A 26,170-nucleotide genomic window follows, 5' to 3' on the forward strand; every position below is an offset into this window, starting at 1 on the left:
CTTGTAGGTATGAGGCCCTGGGCTCCATCCTCAGCACCACATAAGAAATAAGTAAACAAAGGTATTGTGTCCATCTACAACTAAAAATGGTTTTTAAATAAATAATAAAAAGGGTTGGGGATATAGCTCTGTGGTAGAGCACCCCGGGTTTAATCCCTAGTCCAGAGAGAAAGAGGGAAAGGGAGGAAAGGAAAAGAAGTTCTGCTGAAACCATGAAACCGTGCAGATTCCCAAGCCTCTTTCCCAGAGAGTCTGATCTAGTAGAAAAGCCAGGAAGTTCTGGAGGAGGTAGTCTGGGAGAACGCAGTATTAGAAAAATGACTCCAGACCCTACCGCGTCCCACCAGGGCCCTGTGTCCCAGCGCTGGTTCTCATTACTGTTGGTCTGGCACTAGGGGAGCCTTGGGTGAAAGTCCGCTGTGTGCATATCCTGGGAGGGTATGCTCATCCCATCGTGGCTCCGTTTGAACTTCAAGGCTCATTCCCTGGCCTTGCTTTTGCTAATCTCCCTGACTGGTTAAAGTTCTGTTAGGCTCTTAGAGAATATCCCTCTCAACAGCTATATTTGTAATTTTGCACCTATTTTTGTGGTCATGTCTTTTCCCCTAGACTGTAGCACTAACAGGACAGTAGCCATGCCTGGGTTTTGCTCCTGTGGTGTCCCCATCTCTGCCTGATACCTCTTAGGTGCTCCACACACTGTTTCAAATGTCCAGTTTCGATCAGAAATGCTATTAGAACTACTATATATTTAGGCATGAAAATCACCTACTTTTATAGATTGAGTTGATATTTGACATCTTAGAATAATTATTTATAGGAAAATACATACTGAATTGTAAACTATTGACTTGGCTTTAGAAAAACAGTTTTCTAACCTATTTTTCAGTTAGTGTCAAATGTATATTTGTATTTTGTCAAAAAGAAGAGTTAAAAATCTGTTCAAACAGGTGCAGCTTTCAAGGTGAGCATACTATCAAGCAAAATGATCAGAATGCATGGACACTTCAGTTCCTTTTCTACTGCAGGCAGCTACTGATAATGCTTTTCATTTCGGTCTAGATCCTTAGTTAGGAGTCAACACAGTGGCACATACTGTAATCTCAGTGACTGGGGAGGCTGAGTCTGGTCTGAATGATAGCAAGTTTGAAGCCCAAGCCTTGCCTGGCAGCTTTGTGAGACTGTCTTTAAAAAAAAAAAAAAAAAAAATGTCTAGGGATGTAGCTTGGTGGTAGAGTACCCATGAGTCAATCCCCAGCACTGTTTAAAAAAAAAAAAAAAAGAGGAGGAGGAGGAGCTTAATTATCTGGCAAATACAAATAACACTAGTTCTAAACAACAGTCTTTCTATAAACTTAAAATGGAGTTTGGCAGATTGTCACATCCATATCATTGAGAAAAAAGAAACAATTAGAAAGAAAAAATCCGCTAAGCTCCCTCCTTACGTACTCCTCTGCCTGTCTCTACCCATGTGCGTGGTAGAGGGCCCTCTGTGCACTGGGCCTCATCGTCACTGGCCAGTTAAGGACTTCTGGTAAAGCAGTTCTCCTCTGTCATCCTTTGCCCTCATCTCAACTGAATCTTTTCTGTCAATTTATACATCTCATTCTTCTTATTTTTTTAGGGGGGGAGTCCTATCTTGGCCTCAGTTTCCCCTCCAGTTATCCCTGTGTCTCTCTGTCTACCATTTTAGGAGAACTTCTTGTTATCTGTAGTAAGCATCTTTGGTTTTTGTTCTGCCATGTACACCAGTCAGATGTTCACCTCCCACTACTCTGCTAGAACTAGCGCTGTCATGGAAACTTCCTGGATTCCACGGCACTGACTTTAGTGGTCACTGCTCAGGGCCTTGCTTGGTCTCTGAGTGGCGTCTGGCACGGATCATCTCTCCTGCTTTATTGGAACACCGTCATGCTTGGCTTACAGGTGTCATGCTCGTTTTCCTTCATTCCTTCCTGGCTTCCTTTGCTAGTGCTTCATACCTTTTTGAACTCTGAATGGTAGTATGCCTGGATGGCTTTTCTTTTCTGAGATCAGACAAGATCAGGTACATTCAGGGTGGTATGGCAGTAGACACCACTTTTTTTTCTATCTTCATTCTCTTACTATAGGTAGTCTCATCTGTATTCATAGATTTTATTACTGTCTTAGGGCTGGGGATACAGCTTAGTTGGTAGAGTGCTTGCCTCACATGCACAAGGCCCTGGGTTCAATACCCAGTACCACCAGAAAAATTAAATAATGATTACTGTCTGCATACTGGTGACTTCTAGTCTTATTTTTCTGGTCCAGACCTTTTCCTCAGCTCTAATTGCTTATGTCTACCTCCTGATCAGTATTTTCTTTGGGTGTTTAATACATGTCTTACAATGTGTATGTCCCAAACTGAGTTCTCTATCTTCCCCCACTAAATCTACTTTTCCCAGTCTTCCCCTCCTGGTTATTGGCAATTTCATTCTTTTAGTTATTCAGTAAAAATTTTGATTCCTGTCATTCTCTTACATCCATCTAAACTGTTTGATTATTAGATCAACTCTATCAAAAAACAAAATAAAACGAAACACCAAGATCCTACTATTTCTTGCCACTTCTGCTATTACTATTTTTCTACACACCCTGTCTCTCATCTGAAATGTTTAGAATGTTGCAGAATTTTTATTTATTTATTTTTTATTGGTACTGGGGATTGAACCCAGGGATGCTTAAACACTTAGCCACATCCATTCCCCCGCCCTTGTAATTTTTAATTTTGAGACAAGGTCTTACTCAGTTGCTTAGGGCCTCACTAAGTTGCTGAGACTGACTCTGAACTTGTGATCCTCCTGCCTCAGCCTCCAGAGTCTCTGGGATTACAAGTGTGCACCACCATGCCCTCAGGAATGTTGCAATAATCTACTTGAGTGCTTCTGTTCTCTGCAGTTTACTTTCCACAAAACAAATTATCCTACTAAAATGTAAATCTTATCATTCCTTACTTCTTTTCTTTTTTAAACAAATATTTTTATTAGTTATTGATGGGTCTTTATTTATTTGCTTTGTTTTGTTTTGTATGTGGTGCTGAGAATCGAACCTCACATGCTAGGCCAGTGCTGTACCACTGAGCCACAACCCCAGCCCTCCTTACTTCTTTTCAAAACCCTCCTATAGCTTCTTATATCAAAGTAAAAGCTTATGTCCAGATAGTGGCCTGCAATATATAAAAGGTTATATTGCAGTACTTCCCAACCTATCCACCACGAAGAAGCAGTTTTATTTAAGTTTTCATTTCCAGTTTGAGGTGGATCAATACTTTACAAAGGTATGATAAAAATGAGTTATTAGGGAATTTCCACTCTGGTTGTGGTGAAGTAACTGTTATTAAATTATAGCTTTCCCAGTATGAACTACAACTGGTCTAAATATAAGAAACAGTTGTTTTCAGAAAGTAGATAGTAAGTGCTACAGGACTGATCCCTGAGGGAAGAGAAGCAAGTGGAGATAGCCCTGTGTTTGCTCTGGCATCCTGCCCAGAGGCATTTGTCCATAGTGCAATGGATACTAGCAGAGCAAGGCACTCTTCTGAGATGTGGAGATAGAAGTCAGACTTCAAGAAAGCTGGAATTTCCCAGGCAGAATACCAGAGGGGAGGAAGCCATGCAGAGAAAGAGCTCTATAAATATGCATGGAGGTTCCCTTGAATCTTTCTGAAAACTAAGCTGTATTTGTGTAGAATGAGACTTTCTAAGACCTTGGAAAGAACAAATCCTGAAAATCTGAAAATGGAACAGGTAATTACCTGAGACACACAAATATTTTGAGTTCCGACCAGCCAAAGTAGAGAGACGACATTGAAAACTGAACATTACTCTGTAAAAACCATCAGGGAGGCCACTCCTTAGGAGCAGGGTGAAAATTGTCCTTGATAAAGGCCACTGTAGATCTGTGCTGATGAAGCTTAAAACAAGCCTCAAAATTAACTACCTGGTGGGGTGAGGTGGCAGATGCCTGTAATCCCAGTGGCTGGAGAGGCTGAAAGGAGAATCCTGAGTTCAAAGCCAGCCTCAACAACAGCAAGGTGCTAAGCAACTCTGTGAGACCCTGTCTCTAAATAAAATAAAAATTAGGGCTGGGGATGTGGCTCAGTTCAATCCCCAGTACCAAAAAAACCTGCCAGATTCTTTAGAGGAAGGCAACAAAATCCAGACATTTATAATATAAATTCATCATTTCCATGATTCAGGAAGGAAAAAAAAAGTTTAGAAGACACAGGAAAAGGCAGGAAAATATGAGCTCTATCCAGGAGAAAAATCAGTCAAGAGAAACAGAGTTAGAAATAATCTATGGTGCAATTAGTAATGGTAAATATCAGGAATATAAAGAAAAATATGGATATAATGAGCAAAATGGAAGAAATAAGAAAGAACCAAATGTAATTGAAACTTTCTGAATATATTTTCTACTTTGATTCAAAAAAATTTAAACAAGAATAATGGAATGCCTAGGGTTGAAAGGGCAATGCTTGAATTGAAAAAGTCAGTGGCTGGCTGGACTTAACAGAAGATCAGAAATCATAGGAGAATATGAAGTTAAAGACAGAGAGATACAACTATCCAAAATGGAGCACAAGGAAGAAAATTCCTAAAAAATGAACAGAGGCTCAGTTACCTATGGGACAATGTCAAACAAAAAAACTATAAATCTACAGATTTATAGGCTCAACAACAACAGAAAAGCTCAATAAATTTAATCAGGCTAAATAGAGACAACAACCATACCAACCAAGATACATCAGAATAAAATTGCTGAACAGTAAGTAATGAGAAAGAGAACATATTAAAGGCAGCTAGAGGGAAAAAAAGACATGTTGTATACAGAAAAAAAAAAAAAAAAGAATATTGATGACAACTCACTAAAAACAACGCAAGCCAGAAGAAAATGGAATGGTACTTTGAAAGTCCTAAGATAAATCATTTATTTTTCTTCTTTCTAAATACAAATTTGCTAGCTTTATCCACTGAAAGGGCCTAAAAGTAGTGACAAACCAGAAATACTGAGCACCCTAATATGGTCTCTAAATACTTGTTCCCAGTAAAGGAAACCACAAGCCCTTGGAAAAGTGGTTGATTTCAAGTCTGGGACATGATATATATAAGACAAAATGGGTGTATCTTATTACAAAAAGCAAGGAAACGAATAAGTTCTAATTGGTGTGTCAGAGAACTCAGAAGCTTCTGCCCCACTTGCCAAAAGTAGGACAGTCTGAGTATCGAAAACATGACTGAGCCAGGCACACTGTTAGGTGTCTGTAATCTCAGCCGCTTGGGAGGCTAAAGTAAGAGGATCACTTGAGTTGAACTTATCACTGGGGTCCATGAATTCAAGTTTGGTCTGGGCAATGTAGCAAGACCTCATCTAAAAAAATAATCATAATAACAATTGAAATTGATTGGAACACCTATATGAATTCATAATGATACTAAGAAAATTCCTAGGTAGCCATTATAGGTTGCTATGGCACTAACTCATTATTCTGAATTTTATTAAATAATGGAAAAATCAGCCTTTGTTTTATCTTTCTTAAATGAACAGTAAAAATACTGTTAAAAAAATCGGAAAATAATAATTGCAGAAAGGATGATAATATTAGAAAAATCAACATTTTGCCACACCCCCCCCTAAAAAAATGGTGAATCTAGGTAAGAATCATTAGTATATGTTAAAGTACCATTAAGTTAAAATTTAAAAGAAGGGCTTCATAATGGAGAGAGACGACCAATAACATCTGAGTCCACTCATCAGTGTCTGTATTCCATTCCATTATGTGCCTTCTTTTTGGTTTATGAGTACAACATACAAAGACTCAAGCCACTTCTCATGAACAAAACAAGCAAAAAAATGTAATCAAGTATCTAGATCTAAACACGGGATAGAGAAATAAGTTATAATGTCTTATAACTTGCACAGGAAACAGTCAAATCCAGAATGTAGTGTATTCTACGAGGTATTCTGGTTTCTTCACAACAGATGTCATAAAATAAACAAGGAAAAGATGGAACCATTATGGACTAAAGACAGAAATATATCCATCAAATATAAGTATCAACCAAATGCAAAGTGGGAACCTTGTTTGAATCTTGATTTTAACAGGAAAGGGACACTTTTAGGGTTTGAAGAGATTTTTCAAAATAGCTGATATATTAAAACACTTTTGCCAAATTTCATAAGTGTGATGATAATGTTGGTCATGTAAAATGTATTCACTGATAGATATATAAGCTCAAGGATTCCCAAGTGAAATAATTGCCTTGGATTTGCTGTAGCCACCTTTCCTGCACCAAAGTTAAAAGAAGAAAGAATAGATTACACAAGATTGATGAAATGTTGATATTTGTTCATGTTTGTTGATGGGTACCTGAGAGGCAGTCATTAGATTATTGTATTTTATGCAAATTTTAGCATTTCTATAATAAATTTTTTAAAAAAACATGCCACATAGCAGCACAATTCACAATAGTTAAATTGTGGAACCAACCTAAGTGTTCTTCAGTAGATGAATGGATAAAAAAAATGTGGTAAAAATACATAATGGAATATTACTCAGCATTAAAAGATAATAGAATCATGGCATTTGCAGGTAAATGGATGGAGCTAGAGAATATAATGCTAAGTGAAGTTAGCCAATTCCAAAAAACAAATGCCAAGTTTTTCTCTGATATAAGGAGGCTGATTTATAGTGGGGTTGGGAGGGGGAGCGTGGGAGGAATAGACTAACTCTAGATAGGGCAAAGGGGTTGGAGGAGAAGGGAAGAGGCATGGAGTCAGAAATGATGGTGGAATGAGATGGACATCATTATCCAAAGTACATATATGAAGACACAAATGATATGAATATACTTTGTATACAACTAGAGATATGAAAAATGGCCTCTATACGTGAATATGAATTGTAATGCATTCTGCTGTCATATATAACAAATTAGAATAAAAAAAAATTTTTTAAAAAGAGCATGTGCTTAAGAACCTTTCACATATCTCTGAGAGCCTCACAGAGATGTCTTATAATTCGATATAATTCCAGTGAGTTTGTTTCAAGTACAAGTTTTATGGGAGAAAATAGACTGAAGCTAAAGGAGATTTTCTGACAAATAATATTTAGATAGCAGTGTGCATTAACATTGAAAATGCTTAAGGGTAGACAAAAGCTATAAAAGCAAAACGATCAGAAATCACTTAGTAATACGAAATGGATTCATTCTGCTCAAGTTCTGCCAGAGGGCCTCCCTAAAACATACACCCATTGCAAAGCCCAGAACCTTGACAGATCTGAGAGCACAGTCCTCCTCCTCAAGGATTATGTTGTCAGTTGGCCAACATCATCTCCTAAAAGGTTGCTTATGTTAAAGGACTGGGATCGAGTGCAGATCGCCTAATACCTTATCCCATTATGCATTGTGGTTTTTTATTATTTTCCTTATCATGATTTATTTTTCCTATTTTTAAGTTTGCTCATTTTAATCCATGTTCATTTTTCCTTCTGTGTTTGTGTCACACTTCCTGTCCTTGCCTGCATCGTTCCCAGGTTTCAGTATAGCCAGGATATACCCAGCTCGCTGGCCGATGAGCATGCGCTGATAGCCTCCTATGTGGCCCGTCTGCAGCACTGTGCACGGTTAGTGGTAGAGCAGCAGCACCAGGCGGGTGGCCAGGGCTGATTGGAGGGGAGTGAGAGCTGGGTTACCTGGGGTTGCCAGCCGGAAAAGCTCTGCATGTGGGGTGCTCTTGAAAACTTGCCAGCTATGGTTGGCAGAGTTAAAACAATTGCTGAAGCATTGGCTTCCACAAGAGAAGGAGCCTTGCCAAGCCCAGCATTTACCTAAACGTGGAGTTATAAAGTCTCCCCAGAAGTAGGGTTTAACCCCTTCAGATTGCACTTGAAGAGTGCATAAAACCTCCTAGAGATCTACAGTTCCAGATATCGTTCACAGAAGTATTTCATGCATTCTCTCCTTCTAAATAAGGAAATCTTCCTATTGATACTCGAAGGTGAAGGCCAATCAATCTCACTTTGTCTAATATGGGTGCTTTGTTACCATCACCCTATTTCATCTTTAGCATGTTGGCATAAATCTGTCATTCTTGATTCTTTAAACCACTGGTTTTCAATAGTGGTATTGGATCATTGTCACCTAAGAGGCTTCTTAAGAACTCTATATATACCTCCTCATATTATAATAGTTACATGTACTATAATCCTCCATGCTCCTTACCCTAAAAACTACTATGGCAAAACAAATAAATAAATAAAAGCTACTATTTTTTAATTTATATATGACAGCGGAATGCATTACAATTCTTATTATACATATAGACCACCATTTTTCATATCTCTGGTTGTATACAAAGTATACTCACACCAATTCATGTCTTCATACATGTAGTTTGGATAATAATGATCATCACATTCCGCCATCATTTCTAACCCCATGTCCCACCCCCCTTGCCCTTCAACCCCTCTTCCCTATCTAGAGTTCTGACTTACTGTTAATATGGGAATGTGACTGATCCCTCAGTGGGCTGAGATGGAAAAATATTAGGTAACCACTAACTATGGCAAAGTTAATCCCTTAAAAAAAAAAAGTTAATACCAAACAAAGCACTTTTCATTCAGGTAGAACCACAGCCTCCTGTCTACTCCATGCCTACACCATTCCCCAAGGATGATGACAGGTGAAATTTAAATAACCTAAAGCCACCCCTTCCCTCTACATAGCAGCAAAGAGGAGTATGATGCCAAAGAACTTGTAAAGCCTTGCTTTGAGAAGCCTATTGTAAGAGAAAAATCATAATATATAAACTATACATATAACAGGTAGAACATTAAATTTGATCCAAGTTTTCCCCATAGTATGCATGGCTCCTTGGGAAGGTCCTTTGACCTCACTCATCATCCCCCATTCTAACAGGAATAAATTAGTAGTCAGTGGGGGAAACGTACACTTGCAAAGGACTGTTTTTACTATGGTATGCCACACTATTTCCCATGATTTTTTTTTTTTGTATGACTAAGAAGCATTGTGATTTGGGGGCATTTTCCTCTCTCAAAAGCCATAGAAGATCTAGGATCCTCTGGAGTCCCAGGTGGGTCCAAAGGGGCTTATTCTGTGGAAGGGGAAGTAAGGCTGATAATTGCACGTTGAGTACAGAGAACATCTTCTTGTCCAACACCTGATTTCTGTGCACTCATTCCAGCCTCTTGGTTTTTGGAAATTGAGTTGTTTTACCCCAGGCACGAAAAATTACTTTTTATCAGTAAGGGCAGTTGTCTAGGATGCTTAAAGATGCCACAGTAAAATAGCAACAGGATGTTGGCAGACACTGCTGTCTGATATTTCAGCCCACAAAGGTTTGTGGTAGGTTTTGCCTAGGTGTTCAAGTCCTGAGGCTTAGGTCCTAGACTCCCTGAGCAAAAATTGGTGGCCTGTGGTCCTGGGAGAACATGATGAGTAGTGAATGCTGCATCTCTTCTTGATTTATAGTCTGAGGAACTGAGCCTCATAGTTCATTGAAGAAGTCAGGCATTTCCTGGCTAATTCTGAAAATGTAAGTCAAACAGAAGAGTAAGGAACCTTTGTAATTACCATCAAATAATTTTCATTGACCTTAAAACTTCTCATTAGCTGAGTGGTACATACTTGTAATCCCAGCAACATGGGGGGCTAAGACAGGAGGATCATAAGTTCAAGGCCAGTCTCAGCAAATTAGCAAGGCCCTCAGTAACTTAGTGAGATGCTGTCTCAAAATAAAAAATAAAAAGGGCTGGGGATAAAGACAGACTTTTAAAAAGGGGGCTGGGGACCACCTCTCAGTTCAATTCCCAGTAACAACAAGAATAAAATATTCTCATTAACACACAGTTCTAGTTTCTGTCTAGAAAACATAGCCAATTAAAGCAGTCTTATCATCCATGCTTGTGTGTAAATGGCACGTAAGATTAACCTTCCTACAGAGATGGAGTGTGATAGAGGAAAAGGAGCTTCTGTGCCAGAGAGCCTTGCCATATTACAGAGGTCCCACTCTTAGGCTGCCATTCCCTCTGTAATGTCATTTCACTTGTTTTGTTAATCATTCATTTTTGTTTTTTTAATTAAAAGATACAGTTTTTGCTGGGCATGGTGATGTAAACCCATAATCCCAGCCACTCAGGAGGCTGAGGCTATAGGATCCCAAGTTCAAGGACAGCCTTGGCAACTTAGTAAGACCCTTTTTCAAAATAAAATATTTTTTGAAAAAGTGAGGGCTGGGGATGTAGCTCAGTGGGAGAGCACTACTGAGTTCATTCCACAATACTGCAATAAGTCAATAAATAAAACACACAGCTCTCTTGTTTCTGACAAAACACCTTTAAGGCACAAATATGGTAGTTCAACTCAGACTATGGGGTCATGACCCTGAAATATTACAGCCAACTGAGTAACATGAACATTCACACACCTAAAACTTTATAAAACATTGATAGGGGTTATAGCCAGAAGACTTAAAACATGTTTTAAAAAAAAAAATCTATCCTAGAGGAAAGACTAAATTAAGGTTAAATTGGCCACAGAAATAGAAACATAGAAAGTTGTTTGTTGTTTTTTTTTTTAAATAGAAAAAATGCAGTTGCTTCTATGCAAGAAAAAGTCAGGACTCCCTTTATTGATTTAACCTGGACCTTCCCAGCATCCCCATAGTCATTGTAACAAGGTTGGGGGAGTGTTGAACTCATATCTTTAAATTCTTAAATATTACTTGTCATGCCGCCAAATTCTGATCAAGAGGTTTGGAAACTTCATGAAACTAGGGCCAGAGTAGAGACAAGCCACAGCAACCTTCACTGGTCAGTCATCATTGTCACTTTTGTCCTAAAGCTTCTTCCAGTCTTAAAGATAATTATGTGGATACAGTTCCTGTTTGTTTTTTTATTTGGAGACGGGGTTTTGTTAAATTGCTGAGGCTGGCCTTGTACTTGCGATCCTCCTGCCTCAACCTCCCAAGTTGCTGGGATTACAGGTGTGTACCACCATGCCTGACAGAGTCCCTGTTAATCTAGGACTGGGCTGGTATGAGTAAACAACAGCTTACTAAAATAAAAAAGTCAACCATTTACATAGGACTAACCTACACAAGAACCCTTCTTTCATTTAGTTGCCTAAACTAAGGGCTAAAGTTGTAGAATAAGCATAGTAAAATAAGAGAGAGGCATTAAAAGGGAATGTTGAATACCATGGATTCTTGTCCGGCTTTACAGTAGTTTGGTTGGCTCCAACCGGGGTTCCCCACTTTTGCTCAGCCATGTCAAGTATACTTTTTTCAGTTCTTTCTTTTTTCATGATATTCTAGTTTTCTCTTGGTCTTTTTGAATTCAAGATCTAGGTCTAAAAAGTCATGAATTTTTCCCAACATTTGGTTAGAAATCCCTAACTCAGAACTTGTGAGTACCCTGTCTTAGCCCTTCATTCAAAAAGAAGTGTCCCTTTGATGGTGCGGGAGAGTGTGGTATACACTGGGGAAGAGTGACAAGTGCAGCTTCACATCTCTGAGTCCCCTTTTGTCTCAGGAGACCATTATTGCCTGGGATCCAGGCCTGCATTTCTTTTGTTATTATTCTGAATTATAAGCTTTTCTCCTGTGTCTTCTTTTTAAGGATGGAACAACAATTGGGGGTGCTTAATAGACACCTGTTGAATTTTTATCTCCTTGGCAGTGTCCTGGAAAGTCCTAGCCGGCTGGATGAGGAGCACCGACTCATAGCCCGCTATGCTGCCCGACTGGCTGCAGAAGCAGGAAACACGGTGAGTAATTTCTACCACCCAGCAGTGTGGTAGAAATTAGCATTGATTAATGTACACATTGTGTAGGGGAATGTAAACGTGAAACAAGAGAGAAATTACCCCAGGGACAGAAGCAGGGAGGATGTTTGGGGGGAGATTAAAGAAACCTATAATGTTATCTACAGTGTTCTCTTTCTTAAAAAAAAAAAAAAAAAAAGGAACCAAGAAGAGAAAATCAAAGTTGAATTCTTTAAAAAGATCAATAAAATCAATAAACTCAACAATTCTGATTAAGCAAAAACACAAATGACCAGTCTCAGGAATGAAAGAAGGATTATCACTACAGATCTTACACTAAAACGGTGATAAAGGAAATTATGAACAACTTTTGCCAATAAAATTGACAACTTATATGAAATAGACAAAGTTCTTAAAAGACAAACAAAACCAAATAGCTCTATGTCTGTTAAAGAAATTTTATTTATTTATTTATTTTAGAAATTTTTTTTTTTTTTTAGAGAGAGAGAAAGAGAGAATTTTTTTTTTTTAATATTTATTTTTTAGTTTTCGTCAGACACAACATCTTTGTTTGTATGTGGTGCTGAGGATCAAACCCGGGCCGCACTCATGCCAGGCGAGCGCGCTACCCCTTGAGCCACATCCCCAACCCAAGAAATTGAATTTATAATTAACTTTCCACCAAGAAAATCCCCAGCCCTGATGGCTTAACTGTGCACTGCTATCATGCTGAAAGAAGAAATAAGATTAGCTTAGTGCATCCTGTGTCTGAAGGCAGGAAGGAAGATTTTCCAGGTCATTCTGTCAGGCCACTGATACCAAACAATGTAAGGCCATTACAAGAAAAGAAAACTGCTGACTAAATTCTCTCATAAACACAGTGCAAAAAAATCATTAACAAAATATTAGCAAATTGAATCCAGCAAGATGTATAAAGGATAATACTCCATGATCAAGTGAGATTCATCCTAGGAATGCAAATTTATATTGAGCCTGGCCCACTGAAGCATCGTTTCCTTGGAGAAGGAATGGTATAAAAGACAGCTTTATGCCAGCACAGAGATGAGAAAATCTCTAAATTTCCTCCTGCAAAGTATTGGCAATTAGTTTTTCTACAGCAATAATAGAACAATTTCTTTATAAAGGAAAAGAAAACTTATTTTATTTTTTTGTTTGTTTGTTTTGGTACTGAGGATTGAACCCAGGGGCACCTAACCACTGAGCCACATCCCCAGCCCTTTTTTATTTTTTATTTTGAGACAGAGTCTTACTGAGTTGCTTAGGACTTCACTAAGTTCCTGAGGCTGGCCTCAAACTTGCAGTCCTCCTACCTTAGCCTCCCAAGATGCTGGATTATAGGCCTGTACCACCACAACTGGTCAAAACCCCTTATTTTCAAATAAAATATCTGATTACATCCAGTGCTGCAAGATGTTTGTGATAAAACTTTTACGAATTTTCTCCACGAATACAAGACAGTTGAATATCTTGAACATACTGAAAGAAACAAGCTTAGCTGTCAACATGAGAAATAGATGCTTTCTGACAAGGACTGGAAAGGTCACCGTAACATTCTAAAAGAATAGTACAAATAATTAACACTTATTGAATATTTATTATGTGCCAGTCATTATTCTCAGTGTTTTGCATATGTCTTAGCTAATTTATTATTCAGAATAATCTTGTGAGGAAACTAAGCCTGAGTGAGATAAAGAAACTACCCATGTTGCGTAGTTTTAAATGATAATCCAGGAGGAAGGGAATTAAACCTAGAAGCAAAGAAGGAGATGATAGGAGGTACGATCTGAAACCCAAACCACAGACTTTCTAAGTGTTAACCAGGTGCAGGGGATGGAATATGGCCCAGTGGAGTGTTTAAACGAATGTAAGTCCTGAAGTTTGAGGCTGCAGGACCAGAGTGCAGGAACAGCACTGGAATGAAGCCAGGCAGGACAGCTCACCCAGGAGCAGGTCATACAAACACAGTCTGTCAGGTTAACAAGGCGTGCCACTTTATGCTTTCATAGGAAAATAGAGTTGCAAAAGCTGCAGATGGAAATTCTTGATTTGTTTCTCCCCAAGGAAGTAATTTAAAAATTTCTTCTTCCAAATCTTTCAAATTTCCTCTTCCAAAGATTTCCAAATCCTCTTCCCAAGAAGCTAGAAACAGGTTGCATGTCTGACTCTTAACATGAAAGGTTAGTGAAACAGAACTAAATAGAAAAAAGTCTGGGGAAAAAGAAAAGTACAATGAGGTAAGTTAAACCTTACACCTGTCTTCAATCATTCCCAACCACTAGTTTAGAAATTAAAAATATATAGATAAATTTGTTGAGATGGGCTACACCGATTGAATTTTAATAATTTAGTATGTGTAATGCCGTTAAATAGCCTTGTTGACCTCACATCGTGCTTTTAAAGTGTTGTAAATAAAAACTGCAAAGCCATTTGACCCTGAGATCCCCCTACTCCCTAACTTTGAACCAAGATAAGGCTGTTTACACCTGGTAGCTCCTGATACCAGTTCTCTAATTCTTGTGAAATGCTTGTTAGGATGGGGAGGGTGAGTACTGCCTCTGGTGCCTTTCTTCCTGTGTTTGTTTTGCCATGTGCAATGATCTCACAAGTACTGAGCCTCTCAGGAAGGATTCCTCCTGACTGGATTTCTGTTAAACAGAAGACTCCTAATCCTCTAATCTCAACAACTATACAAGTGCTTTGCATAAAGTGGGTGTACTACTCAAAAGAATTTATTTATAGCCTGCCAGATAAGCTTTGTATTGATTTTTTTCAAAGACCTTTTTCAAAGAGAGCCAGTTAGATCATTTGAGCAGTCAGCAAAGCACCCTGTAGAGTGCCTCCCTATCAGCCCAGGGACTTGTCCCCAAACGCCCAACACGCCCACTCAGGCTGACCGACCCTTGAAGAAAGACATTTTAGGCTGCTTAGATGAACCAGGAGAGCTCATTTTTCTTTTTTCTCAAATACTAAATTCCTTTTTAACAAAGTTGGAAAACAAAACAAAAAACTGTATTGTGGCGACTGGGGTTACAGCTTAGCAGAAGAGCACATGTGAGGCACTGGGTCCAATCCCCATCACCACATAAAAATACATAAAAAAAAGATATTGTGTCCATCTTTTAAAAAAACTGTAATGTGCAATAAATCATAGTAATAACAGCAGATTCTCCAAGTTTCATCACAAAGGTCCTCAGAGTTAGATTTAAATCTTATATTTTGTTTACCTTGGGGCTGGGGATATAGCTCAGTTGGTAGAGTGCTTGCCTTGCATGCATAAGGCCCTGAGTTCAATCCCCAGCACCACTGGATTACAACCCCCTTTTTGGAAAGTGTTAATTAAAACTCACTGTGGGAAATTTAGGAGGAAATTGACAGGAAGGATAAACCATCACCCATTGTCATACTCCCTCATATTTAAAACTTTTATTTATTCTTCATTCATTCATTCATTTATTCATTTATTTTTGGTACCAAAGATTGAACCCAGGGGCACTTTACCACATCCCCAGCCCATTTTATTTCATTTATTTATTATTTTGTGGTGCTGGGGATTAAACACAGGCCCTTGTGCATGCAAGGCAGGGACTCTACCAACTGAACTATATCCCCAGCCATATTTTTTTATTTTTTATTTTTTGATACAGGTTCTTGCTAAATTGCTTAGAGCCTTGCTAAATGTTGAGACTGGCCTGGAACTTGTGATCCTCCCGCTTTAGCCTCCCAAGCTACTGGGATTACAGGCATGCTCATTTAAAACATCTGTGCTAGGCTTTTCTGGGTATCCTAGCCTTCATAGCCCCACTATCTGAGCTGCTGCAGGCACATACCATCTTGGGAACATCCTCATGGCTTCTTAGAATTAGAGATTAACAGTATCCATGCAGTGTTTTGCACACATTTTAAAAATAGGCATTGTCAGCCCTGGCTACATATTACATTTGTATATGAAACATTTAATAAATATAGAGATCCTTGGCTTTGCCTCACACTTACTGAATGAGAACCTCTAGGATTAGGGCTCATCGATCTTTATTGAAAAGAAGGAAGAAGAGTCAAGTTCCAGTCTTCTGATTAACAGTTAGCTGTAACCACTGTCTTAAACAACATTATTGGGTTTTTGAGAGCTATTAATAATCCGCAGCCCTTCAGTTAGTCTCTGTGAGTTTGGATGGTGGGCAGACTGCCGTGCAGTGTAAAGACAATCTAAGAGGTTTCTTTAGGACTTTGTCTCTTTTAGGAGTCTGCAGAAATGCACACCACTGGATTACAACTTGCCGGATCACCAGGTTACGGGGGCTCTACCACAAGGACCATACCTAGTCCTAGTCACCTCCCAAAGGTCCCATGAACAGTTTCTACCCCTTCAGCACCTCAGTGTGGGGATGAAATTTCAATTTAGGAAGTGTGGGGATGTTCACACCATGGCAGCCTGGCTTGTTTATATTTTCACTGATTAAAATAAGCCCTTGTTAGATCCTGAAAATGGGGTGAGGGATTTCTCCCTGTTGATGCACCCAGCTGGAGGAGCCCAGCCCTACACCCTGTTTCTTCATATTTTTTTAGTAGTAGTGCTTTCTGGAGGCAAAGAAGTACCTAGTTAACAATCTCTATAGATAATGACTTCATTCCCACGCTGACCCTCCATTGTGGAAGACGCCTCAGCTTCACTGTCGGACACTCAAAACTGGAAGGATTCTTTAGTCATTTGTTGTTGTGTTCATAAGAAGCAAATTCCTTTAGCGCTTACTTCCTCAACTATATGTACCCTGTAACTCTTGTTTTCAGAAATTATAACAAGAAAGAAAGAAAGGGAAGGAAGAGAAGGGAGGGAGGGAGGGAGGAAGGAAGGAAGGAAGGAAATTGCAACCCTATTATTTATTGCTAGATTCAGTCTCAAAACAAGGCATTTTTCTGAGGGTCAGCTTGGGCTGTCACAAGATTGATTGCAATATGGAAAATTTACTCAGCTGGCTGCTGGTCCATGTTTCTTTGGAAGAAGAAGGATCATCTTTTAAAAAAGAAAATTCTTTTGTAATTTGGTCAAAATTCTCACACCCAAGATTTGCTCTGCTGTTTTGGTGTGTATTTAGAAAACACAGTATGAAAAGAGTTACTTATTAAATCCTTAACTCTAGGTAGAAACAAGGTAACAAGGTTTCTGCTGCTGTAGGCCGTGTTTCAGGCAGAACCAAGAGTGTGAGTGAGGCCTGGCCACCACAGGGCTCTCAGTGAAGGGAAACCTCACGTCCTTGTCCCTTTTCCCCTTTCTTGATAATTGGCTACTGTATTCTCCAAGACCGTAACAAGGGTCAGAAACATCAGTCGATATGCAAATTAAACCCACATGAGTTTTCCAAAGCAGATACACAGATGGCTAATAAGCACAAAAAAAAAGTATGCTCAGGCTATAGTCATTAAGGAAATGCAGAGCGACTCCATAGACCTACTCCACACCCACAGGGTGACTAGTCAAAACGGTAGACAGTACCCCCTGTTGGCAAGGATTTTGAAAAAAATGGAAATGTCATACACTGCTGGTGAGAGTAAACAATGTGGCCAGTTTGGAAAACAGTTTGGCAGTTTCCCAAAAGGCAATTACCATAAGACCCGCAATTCCACTCCTCTATATTACTCAAGAGAAAGAAAACTTAATTTGTACACAGATATTCATAGCAGCATTGTTCAAAACAGCCAAAAAGAGGAAACAACTCAAAAGTTCATCAGCTGTTGAATAGATAAAACATCTATATTTTACTTATATTAGTCAGCCATGGAAAATAATGAAGTGAAACTGGGAGTGTGGCTCAGTGGTAGCACTTGCATAGATGTGTGTGGCACTGGGTTCTATCCCTAGCACCGCATAAAAACAAATGTGTCCATCTTCAACTAAAAAAATAATAAAAAAAAAGAAGAAGAAAAGGAATGAAGTACTGATACATGGTAGAACATGGATGAACCTTGAAAATTTTTGTTAAATGAAAGAAGCCAGATATATATGAAATAATTAGAATAAATAAATCCAAAGAGACAGAAAGCAGAATGGTGTCTGTTGGGAACGGGAGGAATAGGGAATGGCTACTAACGAGCACAGAGTTTCTTTGGGGGACTTAGGTTTGTGAAACGGTTTTACACAAGTCATAAATTCACTAAAAACTGCTGCATTGTACACTTTAAAAGAGTAGATTTTGTAGAATGTAAATTGTATCTCAGTTTAAAAAAAAACAAAAACTCACAATTGGGAATTTCACATCCACTAGGATGATTAAAAGCAAAAGGACAATACCAAGTGTTGGTACAGGTGAGAGAAATTGGAACCCCCAATCATTATCATTGGGACTGTACCATAATGCATCCTTCCTTTTTTATTTGGTGGAAGAGGGTGGTGGGCAGGGTTTGAACCCAGGGTTGCTTTACCACTGAGCCACCTCCTCAGCCCTTTTTATTTTTTTTTTGAGGCAGGGTGTCAGCTAAGTTGCTGAGGCTGGTCTTGAAGTTGGGATCCTCCTGCCTCAGCCTCCCAAGTTGTTGGGATCACAAGCATGTGCCACTGTGTCTAGCTAATATGGGGTTTTTGAAGTTCATCTGTATTGCTTCATGAACCAGTAGTTCCTTTTTTATTCTTTTTGTTCCTGAGTAGTATTCCACTGTTTCCAGCTTTGGCTAACAAACATGTTATTGGTTAAAGAAGGATGGCTGGCGCTGCCAGTGGGGAAACATCTAGTTCCTCTAGGGCACCCCAGCTATAGACCACTTTTGCTAAAATATGGTATCTCTTAGATAGGGAAATGCAGCCCCCTGGTAAACGTGCTGCTACAATAAAACTTAAAGGATGGGGCTGGTGATATAGCTCAGTTGACAGAGTGCTTGCCTTTCATGCACAAATCCCTGGGTTCAATCCCTAGCATCCCCCACCCCCCAAAAAATGGATAGAAAACTTCAAGGATTACATAAATCTATGTACCAGTAACTGATGCTCACATGTAAGAGTTTTTCCAAGGTATTTCCACAGAAAAGGCATTACCGTTGCATGGAAGTTATAGTGTCTTTAAGCCAGTTTATCTCGTACCAGCAGCATATACCCCATTATTCTTTGTCTTTAGTAACAGTTGATATTTTCATTCTTTTTAACTACTCTAATAGATGTGAAATGCCATTTGTGGGTTTAATTTACATTTTCCTGATTATGAATAATGGCTGAGAATAGTTTCTCATCTGTGAAATGTCTGAGTATATCTTTTACCCATTTTTCTACCGGGTTATTTGTCCTTCACATTTTTCTTACATTTATTTATTTATTTTTTTAAATCTTTTTAATATTTATTTTTTAGTTTTCGGCAGACACAACATCTTTGTATGTGGTGCTGAGGATCGAACCCAGGCCGCACACATGCCAGGCGAGCGCGCTCCGCTTGAGCTACATCCCCAGCCCCTTTCTTACATTTATTATAAAAGTTTTAAAACATTCAAAAAGGCTCAAAGAGTAGTATGGTGAATTTTTTCATACTTTGTGCCTAAATTACATGATTGTTAATATTTTACCATGTTTTTTACTTGACCACTTCAATATAAGTTGCGTATGTCCTAATTATATCTCCTGAATACTTCAGCATACATTGCCTAAGAATAGAGATATTTTCCTGTGTATTCAAAATGTCATTGACACACCTAAGAAAATAAGCAATAATTTAATCATTTAAAAAAACTCATGTTGGGTCTGGGGTTGTAGCTCTGTGGTAGAGTGCTTGCCTAGCACATGTGAGGCACTGGGGTTCACTCCTTAGCACCACATAAAAATAAATAAAGGTATAAGGAAAAAAAGCTCATGTTAAGTGAAAACCAGAATTAAAACCTACATGTTGTATGATTCCATTTATATGAATTTTCTAGAAAAGGCAAAACCAGCCAGAAAGCCCATCAGTGGCTGCCTGTGGTTGGGGTGGGAGTGGTGGTTGAAGACTATCATGAAGGAATATTTTGTGGTGATGGAAAATGTTCTAAAACTGGACTGTGGTTGTTGGCTGCAAAACCATTTGAATTTACTAAGACTCATTGAATTGTATACTTAAAATGGGTGAATTTTATGGTATGTAAATTGTGGTAGAGCGTTTGCCTAGCACGTGCAAGACACTGGGTTCTATCCTCAGCACCACGTTAAAATAAAGGTATTGTGTCCAACTACAACTAAAAAATGATTTTAAAAAAAAAAACCAGTTTCTAAGAAATCAAGTCAGTCTCAGACCCTAGGTACATTTGAATCAGGAAAAAACAGCTCTCTACCTCCTCTAGACTCGTCCTCTTGCTGATGTGAGCTTTAACTTTGATGCCAACAAACAGCAGAGACAACTTATTGCAGAACTGGAAAACAAGAACAGGTAAGATGCATAAATCAAGCCCATTTCTCAAGTCCAGGATTAGCACATGTGTATCTGGTTCTCATCTTTCTCACAGATTAGATGGCTTCCGACCACACAGGAAGATCCCACCCCAGTGCACAGAGGCTGGCTGAAGCCCAGGGAATGCCCTGGACCCTCGTGTACATCTGCATGCTGTTGATTCTGGCTGTGCAAAGTGCTTCTCTCCTGTGCTCCCTGAATTCTTTCTCCGGATCCCCTCCCGCACCAGTGTGACCCCTTCCTGGATTCCTTTCTCCACTCTGCTTCCCTGCAGAATTTTGCTCTGTGTGGTCATCTTGTCCTGGCCCATTGCACTGCATGTGACTGGTCTCTGGGTTAGGAAAAACACTTCAAAGGCATAAAGACCTGACAGCAGGCTACTGTGCACTGACTGGTAGAAACCAGGGCAGAGACTGGACCTAGAGTCACACTCATGGCTTCAGGAGAGAAGGGTCAGGGGCTGGAGACCTGAAAACCTGCATAGGGACTTGCATGAGGAGGTTGCAAGGAGTCTTTTTCCTTCCCCCAGGGAGGAGCAGGGTAAATAAAGCATTCTGATTGTCATTTCCCTTCCCTGGAGATTTTGCAAGTTATTGGGAAGAGTGTTTTTCTGACTTTCCCATCACAAAGGTCTGTTTCACATTTTGGTCATGTGGAAGCAATCAGAATAAGACACTGTGAGGGTTAAAAGTTCTAACAGGAAAAAGTGAAGGAGAGCTTAGAAGCACCAGGCAGCTGTCTTTCTTTCATCCTCCTCTCTAGAGAGATCCTGCAAGAGATCCAGCGTCTCCGTCTGGAGCACGAGCAGGCTTCCCAGCCCACTCCTGAGAAGGCCCAGCAGAACCCCACATTGCTGGCTGAGCTGCGGTTGCTGAGGTAGGTAGAGAGACTGCTCTTCTGTCCCCACGCTATAATCTACAGTGGAAACAAACTAGTGAATTAGAATCTCTTGCCATGTAGGTAGGCAAAAACCTGCCCAGGAGGTCCATTATTAATCATGCTGAGAATTCAGCCATCAATACAGAACTGGTAAATACCAGTTTATCTCCTTAAATTCCCAGGACAAGCTGGGCAGTGTCTGTACTTCTGGGATTATTTTAAAATGACTGTTATACTGCCATCCTCCTCTTCTCTTGCTGAGTTGTCTGGCTTTAGAGACTCTGGCTGGGCATCCCGCTTTCCCTTTCCTGTGAGTAATTCTCCTGGCTCTTCATAGAGCAGGAGAAGGATGCTTCCAATGCACCTCAGCGGAGATGTGAAACCACAGGAGCCTCCCTTATACCTTGACTATGTATGGTACCTTCTCACTTCTACAAAAATATAGAGTGTCTCTTAAGATTGAGAAGCTAGACGTAGGATCAGCATGGGAGCAGAGAGCAAGGTCAGCTTCGAGTTTGATGCTCTTTTGGAGGGAATGAAGAACGTGACCTAGGATCTTGTTTCCTTTCTACCTTAGAAACAGTGTGTACCCTCCTGTGAGTAGAGACTTTAGAGGAACCATTGATTCCCACCCAAACTCTCAATTCCCAAATAGCAGTTCTTTTCTCTTAGGTTGTAGCATTGACATTCCGAAATCAATTTCTAATGTTTTGTAATCTGGGATTCTGTGTAGCTGAATACCTTTTTTTTTTTTTTTTTTAATTCTTCCTTTGGTTTAGGTCACTTAGCCTCTTAACCATGATTTCTTCTCCTAGAGAATGGAGATTATTGTTTTTCCATAGGTATCCTATTGTTAAAATTTGTATCCTCAATAATTAGTAATAAAGAATTGAAACTATGCAGGTGAGAATCATTAGAGGTATATAGAGTCCCATCTCCTAAAAATTCATTTTAGTTTCTAAATGTAGTCAGGTGGAAATTTTGGTTGCTCTGTGTTCACTCTGCCATATTTGGGATATTAGTGAGATTTGAGTGATACTGGGAAGGATGGGGAAACGAATGTTGACTCCAGCAGAGAATTATATAATATGTAATATACATCTTTTTCCTTCCCTAGTTCAGTTCAGGCACAAGTAACTATTTCTATATCTAGAAAAGCAAAAACTGTCCTCCTGGCATCTAACTGTTGCTGGAAATGGGATTATTATTAAAGTGTTCAGTGCTAAGCTGGAAGGATCTGAAAAATGTGCATTTGGTTGGCTGAGTCCAGGAGTGTTCATAAGGCAGCAAAAAGCAGGAATTTATGTAAGTCCAAAGGGATTTTCAAGCTTGAGAAATCAGGAATGTTTGACTTTGTAAGGTGCTTCTGTATCATGAAGAAGGGAGGACACTTGGGTAGTGTTCAGAAGACACTGGGCCTCCATCCGACACGGAAACCAACACCAACAGAGTGAACACAAAGGCGCAACTTTGAGACCACCAGAACACTTGGAATTTCTTTAGGATTTTGGTATAGAAAATAATCTCTCAGAATTACTAACCATGAAATTGGTAAATTCATCAACAATAATATTGAGAACTTTAATTCACTGGAAGACACATAAAGGGCAGGTTTAATTTGTTAATATTTGACATCCTTTGGATTCTGATCAATGTATATAAATCCAGGAACTGCCAATTCTCAGCTAGGTTAATACAACAGTTTTGTTCCCGGTGGACTCTTCCTCTAATGCAGGCAAAGGAAAGACGAGCTGGAGCAGAGGATGTCGGCACTACAGGAAAGCAGGCGGGAGCTCATGGTCCAGCTGGAGGGGCTGATGAAGCTGCTGAAGGTAAGCAGAGGGGCCCCTCTGGGCTTCTCCTCCTACCAGTCTTCTGCTTTACCTCCCACCACAGTCTCAGCTGCGACCGCCCTTGGTGTCAGAATAGCATGGAGGCTGAAAGGCTTGGCTGCCAGGCCTAGAACCTGTGTTCAGGCAAATCTCCACAAATTAGGTATAAAAGTTATCAAAATTGGTACAAAGCTTGATTATAAAAAGTCAATAACTGGAGCGGCCGGGCATTTTGATCAATGTATATAAATCCAGGAACTGCCAATTCTCAGCTAGGTTAATACAACAAAGTTTTGTTCCCGGTGGAGAAATCAGAAATTATAATCCTAGCTGCTTGGGAAGCTGAGATGAACATCTCAAGTGAGAGGCCAGCCTGGACAACTTACTAAGTCTCAAATTCAACCTTTCTCAAAATAAAAAATAAATAAAAAGTCTGAAGGTGTGATTCAGTGGTGGAGCTCTTGCAGAGCATGCATGAGGTCCCGGGTTTAATCCCCAGTACTATAAAAGACAAAAAAAAAAAAAAAAAAGGCTGGGGTTGTCGCTCAGTGGTAGAGCACTTCCTTGCATCTGTGAGGCACTGGGTTTGATTCTCAGCACTGCATATAAATAAATGAATAAAATAAAGGTTCATCAACAATGAAAAAAATTTAGTAACTGGAAATAGGGTAATGTTCTTGAATAGTTGCTTTTATAAACAAATAAGGATGTTTATAAATAGGGTATTAGCTATGTATAAAGGAATATTTCTCAACTGAAGTTTCTCTTAAGATAATTTTTCAGATATTCCACCTAAATCCTTAATGAATGTCATGTCCAATTTAATTAGTAGTATGGAAGCAAACTGTATCAGAGTGATTTTAGAGAAACAAAACCAACAGGAAATATAGACTTATAGAAGAGGGGGTTTATTATAGGAATTGGCTCACTCAATTATGGAGGCAGAGAAGTCCCATGATATGCTCTCTGTGTACACAGTGGTATAATCCAGCATGGGTCCCAAGGCCTAAGAACCAGGGGATATGATGGTGTAGCCCCCAGACTAGGGAGTGTGTTGGAGGAGTGGGTATTAGATCACTGGCGTAAGTCCTGGTATCGTAAGGCCTGAGAATCAGAGGAGCTCCTGTGTCCAAGGGCAGGAAGAGATGAATGCCCCAATTCCAGAAGAGAGAGCAAGTTTGCCTTTCCTCTTTTTTTTCCCTAACCCCAAATCCCGAATTTCTTTCTAACTTTTGTCTTATAATTTCAGCAAAACAAACAGGACCCTACCACCCCATCTTATAGGATCCCCTACCAGATTTAAATGCCTTATCATTTACCCACCTGACAGGGCTGAGGCCATTCAGACTAGATGAATTTGTAAACACAAGCCTAGAAATGTTGTCTTTTTATCCATGAAACACAATTCACAGTTGAAAATCTGATGTCTTTAGTAATGTCCAGATTCCTAAAGGAATTACAGCACAATCTTAATTTGTGTATTATATACATTCCCAAAAGGTCATATATAGAAGTCAGTGGCTTCTATTAAAATCTCAAAGATGTTTTCCTACTATTAAAAAAATTATACCAACCCATAATAAAAACACCCTTTGGACTCCTAATTTTAATTTCAAATGACTGTCCTCCTTTCATTGATGTTCAGTCTGTTAGTATTTAATTCGCTCATAAAACAGCTGTAAGCAGTTAGTCAGATGGACAGTTGAGACACGTGGTCTGGGAGGCTCATAAATTAACATACATCACACAGTGAATTTCCATTTCACTGGGAGTTATTTCACTCCATAGCGTCAGTAAAATATTTTGTACTTCATTTTTTTATCTGAAAAAGTGATCATGTAAGTAAGTATATATAAAAAGTTGCACCATTGTTTATTAATTCAGTCAATAAAAATTTTCTCAAATATTCTTTTTGGGGAACAAGGCATGGTAAAAACTAACTACATGTTTATTTTACAAAAATGTGTTGAGTTCCTAAAAACCTAGCATGCTAGGTTTTTGGTAAGTGATGGTGAAGAGACTCAATCCCCATCACCAAGGAGTGTCAAGGACTTTCTTCTCAGTTGTTTTTTTTTTTTTTTTTTTTTTTTTTAGAGAGAGAGAGGTAGAGAGAGAGAGAGAGAGAATTTTAATATTTATTTTTTAGTTTTCGGTGGGCACAACATCTTTGTTTGTATGTGGTGCTGAGGATCGAACCCGGGCCGCACGCATGCCAGGCGAGCGCGCTACCGCTTGAGCCACATCCCCAGCCCCTTCTCAGTTGTTTTTTAATTTTGATGATATAATATACACTCATTTTCAAATACCCATGTTTCTCTACATATCTTTTCCCTACATTTTTCTTGATTAGTGAGTATATCAATAACCTGTGCTCAAATTTCATATTTAATCTAGAAATGGTTGTGTGCTGGTATTTCTGTTTCTAATGCATGCTTTCTTGTTTTTCTGTGTGTGTGTGTGGGTGTGTGTTACTGAGGATTGAACCCAGAGGTACCCTACCACTGAGCTACATCCCAAACCCTTTATATATTTTATTTTGAGACAGGGTCTTGCAAGGGGGCCAGGCTGGACTCAAACTTGAGATGGCCCTGCTTCAGATCGGTCTCCCCCCTCCTCCCTCCCTCCCTCTCTCTCTCTCTCTCTAGTAGTAGATGGACAGAATGCCTTTATTTTATTTACTTATTTTTATGTAGTGCTGAGGATCGAACCCATTGTTTCACGCGTGCTAGGTAAGGGCTCTACCGCTGAGCCACAACCCCAGCCCCTGCTTCAGTCTCTTGAGTAGATGGAGTTGCAAGGTATGTACCACTGTGCCAGCTCATAGTTCCAATATTGCTTTTGAAATACACTTATATACAGATAAATATATAATATACAGATAAATAGATGTATATACAGATAAATACTGATGTTTTGAATTTCAACCTCATTTGCAAATGTTTATCTAGCTAGAATGTATATTTTTGTGTAGATGATCCCAGAAACTATGCCATTACTTTGGCCACCGGGCCAGACCTTACCCCATGTGGAAGAAATTCAAATTTTTAGATATCATAAGCAGTTCTAGGATTTGCACTTTAAAATTAAGGTATTATGACCCCTTTAAATCAAGTTTGGGCTCTGTCCGTTGTCATCAGTCAATGTTTACTGATTCCTGCTGACTAACTGATAACAAAAAGTTCTAAGACCTTATATCTAACCTTTTCACAGTGTTGACAGAGCCTTAAAGACTTTATCT

The 26,170-nt window shown here is 39.3% G+C and overlaps 1 protein-coding gene across 20 annotated transcripts in view; it reads left to right on the top strand.

The window, feature by feature from the left end:
* Dtnb (dystrobrevin beta) overlaps positions 1-26,170 on the top strand; it is a 203,403-nt gene that overhangs the window by 143,210 nt on the left and 34,023 nt on the right. For 13 of the 20 annotated variants that reach the window (XM_048804701.1, XM_048804704.1, XM_048804702.1 and 10 more), the window contains 5 exons: positions 7,559-7,648; positions 11,723-11,810; positions 20,115-20,200; positions 20,984-21,097; positions 22,836-22,932. In XM_048804701.1, the coding sequence (XP_048660658.1) occupies positions 7,559-7,648; positions 11,723-11,810; positions 20,115-20,200; positions 20,984-21,097; positions 22,836-22,932 (475 nt within the window). The remainder of the gene's footprint in view (positions 1-7,558; positions 7,649-11,722; positions 11,811-20,114; positions 20,201-20,983; positions 21,098-22,835; positions 22,933-26,170) is intronic. The other 7 variants (XM_048804709.1, XM_048804710.1, XM_048804716.1 and 4 more) reach the window with 1 other exon arrangement.

This window comes from Marmota marmota, unplaced genomic scaffold, assembly GCF_001458135.2.
Source record: "Marmota marmota marmota unplaced genomic scaffold, marMar, whole genome shotgun sequence".
NCBI lineage: Eukaryota > Metazoa > Chordata > Mammalia > Rodentia > Sciuridae > Marmota > Marmota marmota.